Source organism: Tauraco erythrolophus, chromosome 15 (assembly GCF_009769465.1).
Source record: "Tauraco erythrolophus isolate bTauEry1 chromosome 15, bTauEry1.pri, whole genome shotgun sequence".
Lineage (NCBI taxonomy): Eukaryota > Metazoa > Chordata > Aves > Musophagiformes > Musophagidae > Tauraco > Tauraco erythrolophus.
In genome coordinates this window covers 16032777-16047798 of record NC_141479.1, presented here as the reverse complement: position 1 = coordinate 16047798, position 15022 = coordinate 16032777, and the positions used below count along the sequence as shown (strand labels likewise).

The window sequence follows — 15022 nt, the reverse complement described above, 5'->3', positions numbered from 1 at the left end:
ACTGAGGAAAATGAAAACTCATCTTTTGTACAACTTTTATCTGTGGTTCATAAGAGGAAAACATATTTTAACACTGAAAATCCAGAAACTTAAAATCCTCCCTCCAGTTACTAGAATATTCCAGACAGCAAGTGGGGAATTTTTTTTGCTACTGTTTCCAACTTGCAAAAAAAGCCCAAACTCCCCAAATAACTTTACGCAAAATGTCAGAATTTGCATGAGAAAGATGCCCATCTAAAATTACACGGTAAGTTAATAAGGCTTTTAAACCGGAACAGAAAAATCCATGGACTCCTACAGGGAAATTGGGTATTACACAGGAATGTCATAATACTGCACTGGATGAGAATGGCACTTGAGTTCAAAACAACAATGATCAACAGCTCATAGCTCAGCTGACTGCAGACAAATACAACACACACTGTACTACAGCATTTGTTCACTGATGCACAGAATAGATTTCCCAGTCTTGTTCCCTTCTACTTCATCAATCTTTCTGCTTCCACCACCCCTGGCTGTTACTGGATGAATGGCATGCGCTCTTTATTCTCATTGTCCCCTTCATGGTCTTCCTCCTCTTCTCCAGCCTCACTCGTCTCTGTGCTGTCATTGGCCATCTGCAGGATGAAAGATGAAGGGTATCAGAGCATTGGTTTGTTCAGTCTTATTTCAGTTTGATTCATTTGATAAAGTGACTTTAAAAATGACTGCGACATGAAAATACTCATCCTGTCTGTTCAAAACTTTTGCTGGCACTCAACGCTTCCAGCTAAAATCATAAGCCATTCCCTCGCGGCTTACGGCCGAATTACGGAACAGAAAGCTGTTCTGTAGGACAGCTGCACGAGGGGACTCTGATCTGGGCACTCGTAGTAAACTAATAGTAAGGTGCTCAGACAGGAAACACGCCTGCGTAGGACATTTACAGAACGTGTGAGACCTCTGGTTTACAACTCCTTCTGTACCTGCTCTTCCAGAAAGAGGTGAAACTATTCTTTAACACCAGCAAATGGATGGGAGCTGGTCCCACATGAGGCACAGCATCGTGAAAACTCCGAGAGCAACTGTTTTATATAAAAAACAAAGAAACTTTATAGAGCAGTGGATATGTAGGTGTTGGCATAATACGCCCATGACAAGAGTGCAAATCTTGGATCACACAGGAGTGGGGAGGAACTGCATTTCCGCATTTTATTGAAGATGCCTGTATAGGTAGCGGGCAATTGCAGAAATTTGTAGTTCAGGACAGCATTTAAGGAGCATGTAATGTTTTTTTCTCATGAGAATATTTATTACAAGCTGTGCAAAGGCACAAGACTCTCCTGTACTTCACCTCATCAGTTTGACTTGTCTCTGGAGGCACAGCAAGAGTCTGGTGAACTGGACAGGTCGTGGAGTTTATCAGCATCGATTCGTGCGGCTGAATTCTCTTACACACCAACATCACCTCTCAGGACACAAGAAGACTCTTGTATCAGCTTATAACTATTTCAAAACCAACTAAGCAAGGGACTCATTTGCTTTTTACAGAGAAATGCAGTGACACTGTACTTTCCCTGTTTGATTACTAGCCTCTTCTGCAAATAAAAATAAAAATCTCAAACACAACCTGATTTTAATGGAGAAAAGCGATGCTCTGAAGTTACTCATATTTTTGAATCAACACCCTTTCGTGAAAGTGTATCAAATTTTTTCTCACGTTCTAACCAATGGCTGTTGTGAATACAAGTATCAAGAGAACAGATGGAAGAAATGTAATAATGTTGTTATAGATTCTTGTTTACAGTTTTAAGATGCAATTCAGCTACAAAATAATGCCTAGTTTCCACATGTGAGGTCCCAAAAGCCCTCCTTTTCCTTGCAGCAATTTTGCATGAGATTTGGGGCCAATTTTAGAGTAAGTGACAGTAAGAGCTCAACTGTAATTCCAAGTTCTTTTCTGTTTTTTTCAAACAGGAGGTATCTCAGATCTGAAAGCAAACTTCATACATCAGTGTTGATTTGAAGCCAGTCTTTCATTATCTTTTTTGCTGCTCTTTCCTGCATCATCAGTGAACATTTAGGTGTGAGACTGACTTTCCTTTACTACTGCTCTCTGTAGTGTTTCAGTACCATGTTAAGTGCTCCAAATCCAGTGGACCAGAGCTCCATCACAACTATCTTCCTTCAGAACATTCATAGAAGGAAATATTTAGATATCATACTTCACACATTATTGAAAAAGTAAAGAAATTCCTACCAAAGTTATACTCTGACTTTTGCATGGGAATCAGAAAGCACTTCTACATTTGTACACTGAAGTAATATTGACTGTGTCTTTTTCTGTTCATTTTCTGTTCAATTCACTTACTAACCCAGGAATTGTGTACTATGTGAAATGTCTATGTGTTTTCCATCACAGGGGCAGAAATAGATGTGGCAGTTCTACCTTGATCTAAGACTTGCAAACACGTTTTAGGAGAGGCAGATAGCCATTCAGTGTAGCAAATTCACTGCTGAGACTCTAGGAATTAAAATTATATTTCACTTTGGGTTTATTTAAATTAGGATTATTGGTTGTATTTAGGTGGTATGGATTTAGAAGAAAACAGTATGAAAAAAACGATCGTTAAGAGACATGTCTCCAAAAGTCACTACATGCTTTAAGTTCTGTGACTGTACACCACGTATGCAGTACTTTGCACTCACCAGGGGAGTGGGTGCTTTCTCCACATCCAGAATTAGTTTTCCTATATTTCCTCGGTCATGGATTCTCTGCATGGCCTCCTTCACCTGGAAGAAAGATAACGTATTGATCATTTTCAGGCACACACTAAGAGAAGCCTGAATCCCGTCCTTCCAAAACCATGCTATGTGCAAGGCCATTCAAAGAGCTCCTTGGAACAAAATTAACAGTTAAACATTTTTAGCACATGTGTAAGGTCTGATTTTTGCACTGTGCCTGCCGAAATGGGACGTGAGTCGTGATGACAGTTTCTGAACAGTGCAATACGCACGTAGTGTTGCTGCGGTACAAAAGTAACGGGTAGCTGAGGTGCAGAGAGAAATACAGGCTCAGGGAGTTAATCCTTTACAGGTTGTTCATTAGATTTTCTCTTTGCAGAATATTTATCAAGAAATCCTACTTTCACTCAAAGTATGAAGTGTTTTTCTAATTGACCTGTGATAATTTTTCAGCCAATTTCTTTTGCATTCCTATAGAGGGAATGCTGTATCCAGGCAGGGGCTGTGATTAATACAACACTATGGTTCTCATTGCATAAGCGAGTATTTTTTTCCTTCTTTTTATTTATTTTTTTTTAATTTTAAATAAGTAGTGTCCCACAGATACCACTAAGACTAGGCATTTAACGGCTGCAATTAGCACATGCGAGAAAGGAACAAAAACCCCTTACCAGTGCACTGGAGAGAAGCTTATTTTGATGTATGAAGTTTCAGAACTCATGAGAGCTCAGTGTTGATGAATTGAAATGGTGTGTGTGGCACTGAATGTTCAATGTGCAGCATGCAGACCACTACTAAATCACTGAAAATTGGAAGATGTCAAGAGTTTCCTCACTTTCATGGTGGGAAACTTCAGGAACTGAAAATGTACACATAAAGGCTGTTTCATATCCTCATCACACTATTTTTTGCTGGCATAACAGGATATGTTGAGACAAGAAAGAGTTTTATGTTAATAGGATCTACCATCTGTGACATAGCTTTATTGAACATTTTAAGAATAATGGCATAGAAGTTTGAGACAATATGCTGACTTGGGAACAGGTGGGTCCCACAGTACATTTATAAGCCTGAATTGGGGTCCAGGCACCTTAGGTAATTACTGAATGTCTAATACAGAAGGAAGTATGAGATTTTTAACAATACTAAGCAAATACAGCTTTCAACTTCCAATTAAATTTAATGGATGCTGGGCACAAAATGTTTTTACCATCTGTTGGTCTTATTTTGAAAGCTGACTGCAGTGAACTCAATATTACAACCTTAACTTTGAGAAGTGGTTCCCTCAATTACTAAATAAAAAATAAAAATCTGTTTGAACAAAAGAAAAATTGCACTGCAAAACACAATGACTTTATAACTTAGAGCACAATTGTAAACTAACCTTGGAAAACACACTCTAATGAATCTCACTGGGCAGAAGGTTTACCTATAAATATAGTCCACAAAATCACAGTAACTTTTATGAAGCTACCTTACAGCATAAGCAGTATCTATCTATCCTCTAAGACTTGTTCTGCACTATGGACAATATTCCTTTAACAATATCCAACAAAGACTCTGAAGAAACAGCAGTTGTATTATTTTTTATGACTCTTATTAGCCAAATCAAGCTTTTAGGAGTCGATAGCACAGCATAAATAACCAACATAGATGTGACAGAATTGGAGAGATCAGCAAACGCACTTGCCCGTCCATTGAAATTTATTACCAGAACATCATGTGGAAAGCAGGGTATGAAACATATATTTTAATTTGTACCATATCATGTTTAGCAAGGCAAATTTGAAAAAATGTGCTTTCCCTGCATTTTTCACATGCACAGTATCAAATTTAAGACTCTGGAGAAAGGTTCAGGAGTTTTTTCCAGGACACTTGTAAGTAGCGTGCAAATGCAAACAGCAGGCAGAGGCAAAGGGAACAATAAAACTTATAACTATAATAGTGGCTATGGGATCCAGATGGAGCTGTTAAAATATATAAAAAAATGAAAAAAGTTTGAAGAGCTGACACAACACCTGTATATTTTAGCATTATTTGCAACTTACCTACCCCGTCGGTCAAACTCTGCACTAGTGCGACGCCATTCAGTACGCTCAGTCGCAGTTAAGAGACCATGAACTATTTTATAAATGAGTAATTTTTACGTTCATGGCTGCTAGCAGGCCACTTACTCAACCAAGACTGCAACCACTTGTTTCCAAAGGTCCCTGAATATTAAACCCGTTCCTCCTTCTACTGTAGAGAGCGGAGAGCATGAAAACCCTTCTTTGCTATGCACGAATGGGTAAGGCTGAAGTTGTTCTACGCAGACTGTACGGAAGCATTTCCTCTTCCACGGGAACACGCGCGTGCTGTGCACAGCCTGCCTCCCGCAGAGTGCCGTGTGGAGCTCGTGTCTCTGTGCCCGAGTGTCTGCACGTTCCCAGGGAAGATGGGGAATCACCCCGCACTTGTTAAAACCAGAGCCAGGCTTAACTGGTCGTACAGTGAGGTGTGTGGAAATCCTGGAATTTATTGGAGGTTCTCTGAAGTGGTTGAAGTTTGATTGAAAACAAATATCCCTTCCGTTAGCAAGGATCAAAAGGGCTGCCCTTTTCTTACGGAATTGTTCCCTGAATTACTTTTTCACCAGTTATTCTATATTGGTTGCTATTTGCATTTTCAACTCAAATCCAAGTAGATGGATCTGACACACTTTTGTTTATATGGACAAGTTAATTGAATTTCTTCTTGTGCAGTACCATCAGCAGAGGGCTCTTGCACTGGAAATAGTGCAAAGGCGTGTTTACTAACATAAAGAGTTTCCATGGGAATACAGGACAAAAATTCTGTTGGCCTTTGTTTGCTTTCAGTATAGCTCAGCCCTCAGAGGGTTTGTGTCTAAACTAATGCTGAACTACAGATTTCAGCCTTGAGAGGCCCCAGATTGACACAGTATGTCTCACACAGCTCTGCACTGGAAACAGAACAACTTTTACACATTAGTGGACAATTGGAAAAGGCTTCCACTTTCCATGTTATTTATGTAAGGAAAGCTGGCAAACCAGTTACTGAAAAACAAGAAAGACCCAGAAAGCTGCACAACCATGTACTGTCTCATGAATCCAACACAGGCCCTCCTAGACAGCTGTAGAGGAAAATTATTAATAGCAAAGGAGAAATAAAAGGAATCCCAAGTTTTCCTTTTCCCTCAAGCACACTTTTGCACTAATTTGTATTTTAGTTTGACGTACTGTTTTTAAGCATATTCTAGAGCAGAATCGCCTCCTCCTATCTGTTCAGTTTAGTGGAAAATGGTAACAAACACCGGAAAGGGACCTTTCTAACCCAGTTTGAAACAATTTGCATTTGCTTTAGGGAACATGCTATTATCATTGGAAAAACAATTTTGAACAAGTATATTTCTCCCATCCCTTTCAGCTCTATAAATGGTACAGTCATGGATATGTTATCACATTATTCACATTCAAGTGTTTTTCAGCAATTACAGTGCATCTGGAAATTAAGATGACCTATGCAACAAAGAGGTCTTCTGTAAAACAAAAAACATGGTCTAGAAAGACAAACCCAATGTACCTCAAAGTCCTCTACAAGCCATGCTTATCATGCCCTGTGAGAAATACTCAAATTCTCATTTTCCATCATAACTCCCCAAGTGCTGCAAATTTTCTGAGCCTTCTGTGAGCTCCTTCCTCATATCACTCTGCTGGAGCCAAGCAGAGAGGCAAAGAATATAAAACATATAAAGCTTAATTGGGAAAGTGCAGAACCATTGCACTGTGTTAGCATTACAGGCAAATTTAGCAGCTCTAACATTTCTTAGAAATCTATTAACACACACTTGCACATTTAAAGAGGTGTTATGCTACCAATGCTACCAACAGAATTCTTCAAAGAAGTCTTGATACAAACACAGATTTAAAAAAAAAAAAAATCACAAAAGCTGGCAAAGGAGGCTTGTTGTGAAAAAGCCTATTCAACTATATTTTCCTGAGAGGATGTTATGGTTAGGATCTCAGAGCTTCTCTGGGATCAGAGCCATATCTGTCCATCTGTATTGTGCATCACACTGAGAAGAGCAACGATTACTGTCAATAGACCTTGGCAGGAGAGGAAGGGCAGAAATGCCTTCGTGTTACTGGTCAGAGACTGTTCTAAACCAGGTTTCTCAACAGCTGTGTTCTCTGGAAGTACAAAGTCTGGCAGCTGTACTGAATCCTCTCCAACACCACTGTAGCGTTTCTCCTAGGGCACTCCTCAGAAGTATCAAGAACTGTGGATATTGTGTCCTCTTTAAAATTTCTTACTCTATTTCAAATAGGCTCATCTTCTCAAGCCTCAAATCTTTTCGAAATCAAGCCAAGGCACTTATTACAATATTGATCTTTCATCTCCTACCAGATTAGATTTTCTCTGTCTTCAAAACCAAACGGTAACAATGAGACCTCCTTCTAACATAAATATTGCAAAAAGTTAGCATTTTTAAAAGTCTGCATACAACCTAAAACAGAAAAGCAAGGAAAAAGCAAGTTGACCAGGCACACTGGGTTCTAGATCCAAGGGACAGATATCTGCCTTGTCTTCCTACTTTCAAACTTCAGAGCTCTACAGGCTTTTAAAGCCAATGCAGATAACTACATGCACTAAGGAATAGGATTTTGGAAATTCTAACAACGGAGAAGTCTAGAATTCCATGTGGGTCTCACACATTTTTAAAACCTGGACTGAGAAAGCTCAATACTTGTTCCTCCCAATGAGACCTTTCACAGTAACTGGCTGTGCCAATAGTTGTTTGCAAATTCAGAAATGATGCTACACCCAGGGTAATGGCATGCAACATTCTGCTTAACGTTCCTTCACTGATTAAAAAACTAAAATTATTGAATATTATAATCCTGTCCGGTTCATACAAGAGCAACACAAAGAAATGAACAGGAAAATCTCAGTAAATCTTGGGACAATGCTCCGACTAGACAGGTGTATGTATTTTGGGGTATTCTGTTTATGTGTTTTGGGTGAGTGTTTATTTCTGTGCTTTGTGATGGGGAGAAGTTTAGGCTGGTCTTAACTTTGTGGATTTTTTAAAAATATCTTTCCAGGATGTTGCTAAAAGTATTCAATTAGTGTTGCTGATTCTTTTGGACTTGGGTAATTTGATAGTATTTTAGAAAGACTGATGTACCATGAAATTACTGATACTTAGGTCTTCATGCTACCTATTACCAAAATAAGCCAAAAAAGAAGGCACAAAAAGTTTCTCTGTGAAATTTTAAAAGAGTATCTTTTTGTAAAAAAAATTGTCACTGCAGGAAAGGGAATGTTTTCAACTAGGCTGCAGTTCACAGAGATGCCTATATAATCTCAATTTAAGCGACTAATTCTGTAGCATCCCATTAGCTCTACAGATTGTTAAAAAGACATAGCGTGGTATTATAAATACAAAAGATTTCCTGTTCCTTGTAGCAATGATACGCTAAATTGATGCAGTATCTCTAAAAGAAAGACAGATTTCCATATTTCTTTAGGTCATACCTCATGGCAGATCATTTGATTTGCAAAGTGGTTATTTCACTAAAAGCAAAAGAGAATACACTACAATAACAGCCATACATTATTTTCCTCTCTGAATACAACAGCAGCGTATGCACTGGGAACATGGTAGGATTTTATTGTAGCCATTCTGTCATTAGTGAGCTAACAGCAATTCTAATTTAAAATAAAGCACAAGCTTGCACACCAGAAAAACAAAATTGATATAGTTTCTTACTAGCATTTCTAAAATAGTAAAGTACTAAAATAGAGTACTAATACTGCAACTAAGAAATCAGTGCTTTTAGGAATCGCATTATATCCACAAACGACCTATGTAAGATTAATGAAGTGCTTTGTCAGCACTCCTGACTAACTTGCAATACGTTCTATGTGAGAAATGTGTTAAAAAAAGCACAAAATTAAGCATGTTATTACCTGTAACCACTCAGACTGGAAAAAAGATCTTCATACTGAAATTAAAAATAGCAAGCACAACACATTTTTTTTTACTCAAATAATTTCTTCATATCTAAAATCACAAAAAACAAGGTTTATTCCAAACACAGCAAGTAACATAATATGCTATCAGATTATGACATTACATCTGGAAATTTGCAGCTAGCTTCTGATTACATTGGTTTTCCATAGCTTTTGATGAGAGTGTGTAAAACCAGTCCATTTAAAATTGACTAAAATTGACTTTTTTCCAGAAATACATCTTTTACACCTGGCCTTAGTTTATTTCCTGTGTTGTTCTTCGATTTTTCCTGTTTGTTTTTAGCACTATGTTTTCTCCAGGTGAACTAGTAAAACAGATTTCTTGTCTGGCTTTTCATCGTAAGTCATTCATTTCAGGTCTCCACCTCTCCTGCCCTGGCAGCCATGGCACTGATCCTCCAATTCGCTGAGGCCTAAGACTGGAGCGCAGCACCTTACAGAAGATCCCTTATGACTTAGCCTTGGAATCCAGTTACAAAACGAGCTGTACTGGGAATGTGTTCCTGGATGTAAGTCTGACTGTTTATAAATAATTGCTGTGGTTTAGACCAGCTGGCAACTAAATGCCACACAGCCGCTCGCTCACTCTCCCTCCAGGGAATGAGGGAGAGAATTAAAGTGGAAAAGGGATGAAGACTCGCGGGTTGAGATGAAAAGAATTTAATAATAACAATACTACAAAATCAAAAGTAATAATGATAAAATAATAATATATGAACATACATATAATGATAATATATACAAACAAGTGATGCACAGTGTAATTGCTCACCACCCAGTGACTAATGCCTGTCCCATCCCGACCAACGATTCTGAAACAGGTAAGTCCCAACACTGCAATCCCAGGTGAGTGAGAGGCCCGAAAAGAGAGCAAGAGAAAGAGACAGCACTCTGGGAGACCAAGAGAGCCCCTGGAAGAGCAAGAGCTTCTTCCCAGTCAACACTCACTTTTATACTGGGCATGACACTGCACAATATGGAATACTCCATTGGCCAATTTGGCCCTCAATCTTAAGTCTCAGTTCAAATCATAAGGGGAGTCGTGGGCCCTTTGTCCCAGCCATGCTCCCCTCAAGCCTGTTGTGCTCCTGCACACTGGCAAAACATGGCTAGGTCCTCAGCTCCAACTATAAACATCAGTGCACTATCAACGTTCTTCTCATAACGAATCCCAGACTAAATCCAAAACACAGAGCTCTTCTAGCTGCTAAAAGGAAAAACTAGGACAATAATATATGCCTGAAACAATTTGCTTCAACTGTTTATTGCTATAGTCAAGCCTTCACTTATTTACCCATTTTACTTCAAACTAATTTGTTGGTGGTTCTGTATTTGAAATCAAGAACCAACAGTAATCTCTACTGAGGAATTCATAACTGTTTGCTGACATTCAGCTGTCTCTGGAACTTCATTTTGTTGTTACAATAGAGCAAAAGCAGTCTACTGCTTGATAAATACAGGAAAAGTTAAATGGAAAATATATTACTAATTATCTGTTGCACCATTTCACAGTGTGAAAGATAAACGCAGCCTGCCTAAGAAATGGATGCTATTTTCAAGCCTTTGGATATTATTTTAAACATAATGATCCATTTCTGTATTTGGCTCTCACAAGGAACCAATCTCAGGAGTAAAATCAGAGAGACTGCAAAGCTGGAACACTAAACCGCTCGCTATGCCAGTATAACTCATCGGGGGCTCTAGGCCCACGTTAGTAATATGAATGCTTAGTAGAGAAAAACAATGAAGGCAACGTGCCATGGAAAAACTTCCTAGTGGAAATGTCAAAACATAATGCTTTCATCGTCCTACATGAAGCTGTTCAGCTTAGTAATATAATGAATTTTATCAATTTTTTTTAAGTAAAGTTACACATTTACTTCAGAAAAAAAAGAAAAAAAGAAATTGAAAGACACTGGTGCAATAGAAGAGTGGATATTCCTTTGACTCCATGAGGCTGAATGCAGTTTGTTGCACAAACTGCCATCTCAGATGACAGTTTCATTTCTGCAGACAACTTCTTTACCCCCTTGCTCTCAGCTAAGGCAGGTTTATTGGATGGTGGCCGAGGACTATGAACTTTCTGTTCTTGGGCCTCTCTGGTGACAGCAGGGTTCCCTGAAGGATATTAAAGGATTTCTGCTTACAGAAAAGGAATCCTTCATTCCCCTCGTTGGCAAATTAGGCTGTGGTATGAAAGGCCAAAGAATCCTCTGCCAAGGTTACAAATTTAACCCAAGCCACAAGTGAAACAAGTTCAGTTATCTCAGTGCAATGTGTCAAACTCGCCAATCGTTCTACTGCTGTATCATCACGTATTGTCACAAAGGCAATCAGCACTCCAATAAGGGAACGTCCCTCACCTCCAGATGGGCGCAGTGGAACACAGCATCAATTTAAATTACGCTCTACAACCATAATTTTTGCCTCTCATTAGTTCCACACCTTAAGGTTCAATACTGCTGTTCATCTTCACACATCATCTCAAAGAATCACCTTTCGTCCTCTTCACACAGTGAAAACACCCGGCCTTCCAGCATGTCAAGACTGTTCTCTAGCCCTGAAATAATCCCCTCGTCCATTGAGACCTGCGCTGCAAAGGTCACCTCAAAGTCTTACTTTTCCAGCTACATCGCTTCCCTCTCTAATCTTTCAGCTCATTCTTCAGACTAAAAGTGAAGACATAAGTAGCAACATGTCCTCTCTGCATCTGGCCATCAACCCAAGCCTTTTCTGCCCCCATCACCTCCTATGAGCACTTTTACCCAGTATTATTTTAAGCACCTACATGATTTTTCCTGTGCTGCATTTACACATAAAAGAGAGTCCAACAAAGACACCACTAAAGCTGGTGCTTTAGTGATTCGTTACAGCAATCGCCAAAAAGGGCAACGTCACTACACCTCAAATTCTTCCTCAGTCTCTTTTGGTGTGTACATGTGAGGCTGAAAACAGTTGATTATTTGAGAAGTACCCACCACAGTCATGTAGCAGTTACTCCATGCTCCCTTACTTACTGGCTCATACCACGTGATGCTCTTGGACATTTTTTGAAGTAGAGACTGTGTCTTTTTAGGGGTGTGCATCAGAACCCCCATCTGATCATGGCCAAGCCTGCTAATCACAGCTGTAGCACCTTTTAACCATCTGTCATTGTACAGCCAACTCCATATATAAGTAAAAGAGGTGAAACAAAGCATTTTGCAAGAGCAAATATCTTTATCCTGAGGCTCTCTTACTTATGTTCTCCAAAGAATATGGGGAGGAAGGAGGGAACACCCATTCAGCCTGCTTAATCACCAGAAAGACAATCATGTCTTTTCTCAAAAGTTTTGTTTGTTTGTTTTAACTGTACTGTCAATAAAAGAACTTTCAAGTTCAGAAGAGAAAGAAATATCAGTAATGTAAAGGTCAAATAAAAAAAATGCAGAAACTAGTGAAGAGATTTAGACAATTGTCTAAACATACAGCATTATGCTGGCACTTAATGTTAGAAGCCTTGGTTCAGAAATAGGTTGGGAAAGACAAAGAGATACTAAATTATCTCATGGGATCTTTCTAACACTCAGCACGGTCTTTGGTTTGGCATTGCGGTGCAGAACGTATACTAAATCTACTAAAATCTAATTCATAGTGCTATTGGGAGGCTCAGTAGATATTGGAAAGTGCACAGAATGACAGCTACTTTTTGAGGAGAATTGGAATGTTCTGTGTATACAAACAAATTTCTCTTCCTGTTCCAAATTTAATTCCTTGTTCCACTAATGTAACTTCCCCGACATCCCTAGGTTGCATATGAATGAGAAGAGCAGGTACTGGGAGAGAATAAAAGTGTCAGTTGATAAAGGAGTACTAGTAGTGTTCAACAGGTTTCAACTACTCGAACATGTGTTCTGTAAATGAATATTATCCTTCAAACGTGGTTTTCACACAGGTCAGCACTTCTGACCACTCCTCCCATCTTGGCAGAGCATGAACTCTCCATTAGGAGAACTCAGTATTTTCCTTAAGAAAGCCAAGAGCATCCTCCTGTTACCCTTGCCCAAGTCCTCAATATGCAGACAAAACAGTAAGCAGAAGTTTAGCTTCTGCACTACTTCTGTGCAGGCTCTCTCTGACAGAGAGAAGAGCTGTCTGCAAGAGCAGTCCTTACCAATAATTAATTCCTCTCTTGCTCACTACCCTGAGTCGGAGAAGCCTGAAAACACATCATGTCTGCAAAATCACATGGACAGGATCTCCATGGTGACAGTGTCATGTGGTATGCAAACATCAGCTGGTGAGTCAAGGTTACTTTGGCAACCCAAGTGTCACAGGTAATGATCCAAATCTTGTTCAGATTTATGAAAGAATAATCTGAATTAAAAACTTGCCCATTTTTCATTCTAGGGCTGGTTCTGTTCTGTCGTTGTTCGTATCAGCCACTATCTCAATGAGCCCAGAGCTATCTCCATTAGAATTACAAACACTAATATCAATAATATTTACTTAAGCATCATTTGTATGCAGTAATGAAGAAAGAGATGCACACTGCAATCCATTCTAGCTGAGATGCCGCATAAACAAAGCTTTAATACTACAGCTTTCGTCAGTGCCATGAGGCAACATGATTTTTATTATCAGAATCCCTGCTGTGGTCTGTTACAAAGCTATGTTGTCTTTAACACGAACTGTGAGCTGTGCTACCATTGCAGATGCTCTTCTCAAACCAGGAGAGGAATTGTCTTTCATGTCATTGTCATATATGGCTTTTACAACTGCACACAGCACTCCACACGAAGAAAAATCACATAGTCCCTGTCTCCTGAATTACGTCTGTTTAGCTTTGGTCTGTGGAAGGGAGGCAACTCAAGAATCCCAGCAAAATGGTTTCGTAGCTTGCTGGCAGCTCTGAGGGAAGTGAACTGGCATATTACTCCATGGAGCCTTTGCCAGGATGTTAGGGCACGGGAAGCATAGAGCAAACGTAAATCTCTCTTTTAGGCTCCATTTGGCACAGCCCTGTCAGCGTGGCTTGGGCTAAGAGAAGGGACAGGACATGGGCTCCCTGGATATCCTGACACACACATGGTGAGCATTCTCTGGGTCCTCTGCACTAATGACTGTGTCCTCCTACTCTCAAAGATGACACCTGTCAAAATTGAGTCCTATTGTTTTGCTGGCATATTTCCTCCTCCTCACTAATTACCTTGGAATGTTTATGCAACATGATTTAGTGGAGTAATAGTTCATCAGAAAACATGCTTACTTTTTTTTAAAGCTTTTTTTTTTTTCTAAATGAGATTGCAATACTTTCCTTTCTCAGGCTGTCTTCTGTACAAGTTTTTGTAGAAAAGCTGTTTGCCTGGCTGTGACTAGTGATAATTACCCTACCACAGATGCAGTTATTTGGACAAAACCATCCTTTTTCTGGTAGGGATTATTTCCCTTGGGAGCAAATGGAATAACCTGTATTGACCACAACACACTTCTCACAAGAATGATCTGCATTCTCAACAGGAATATTTTTCTTGTGCCGTGTAGCAGAATAGCTAGGAGAAAAAGTGCCTCTACTATTTCATTAACTTAACTGCTGTGACAAAATCCTCCAGTTATCTGTTTGCTTGGGAGCTGGGTATATGGGAGGCTGGCAAACCCACATCTGCAATTGGCCTGGATTATCCTCTCCTTCCCAGGCTGATCCTCCTCTCTTACCTACACCGTTAATTCTAAAGAGATCTCTCAAACTCTCTTTGTTCTCCTGAAGGCTGAGGGTATGCAGCATCTTGCAAGACAAATGGAAAAGCAGCATAGTATGTACAGGATTTTGAATGGGCTCTGTTCCTGCCCATGGCGAACACTGCCAGCACATAGGAATCAAGCACTGAGCATACGCAAGATAGATCAAATTTAGGGTATCTGGGGTCCAATTTTCCTAAACACCTATTGAAAAAGAAAGGTGAATGGGGAAAACATGGATAAATCAAAATCAACACCTCAAAGCGTTAAAAAGTTAGTGTTGTTAGCAATGATTTTGAGCTGATTAGGGTATTTTAGACACAAGAGTAGGAAAATCACTTGGGCGATGGAGTCTGTTTCCTTGCTGTGAAGCTAAGATGTCACTTCATCCTGCTAGTATCCATCTGAAATAAAAACTTATTTTATCCAACTGGCTTCTTTATGCTCTGTTACACTGAACTTTTGCACCAAAGGTTTTGCCTGCATACATGCAAATAGAAAGTACTTCTTAAATCCCTTTCATTCCTCCATTGCTATTCACAGCTGC

General features: G+C 39.5%; 1 protein-coding gene across 2 annotated transcripts in view; it reads right to left on the bottom strand.

Annotated features, from left to right (window-relative positions):
* Positions 1 to 518: 518 nt before the first annotated feature.
* The window catches only part of VAT1L (vesicle amine transport 1 like), a 61412-nt gene continuing 46908 nt past the window's right edge, over positions 519 to 15022 (bottom strand). Inside the window, exons 8-9 of one of the 2 annotated variants that reach the window (XM_086620794.1) lie at positions 2635 to 2772; positions 519 to 617 (exon numbers count right to left, since the gene is read on the bottom strand). In XM_086620794.1, the coding sequence (XP_086476920.1) occupies positions 519 to 617; positions 2635 to 2772 (237 nt within the window). The remainder of the gene's footprint in view (positions 618 to 2634; positions 2773 to 15022) is intronic. The other variant, XM_086620795.1, reaches the window with a different exon arrangement.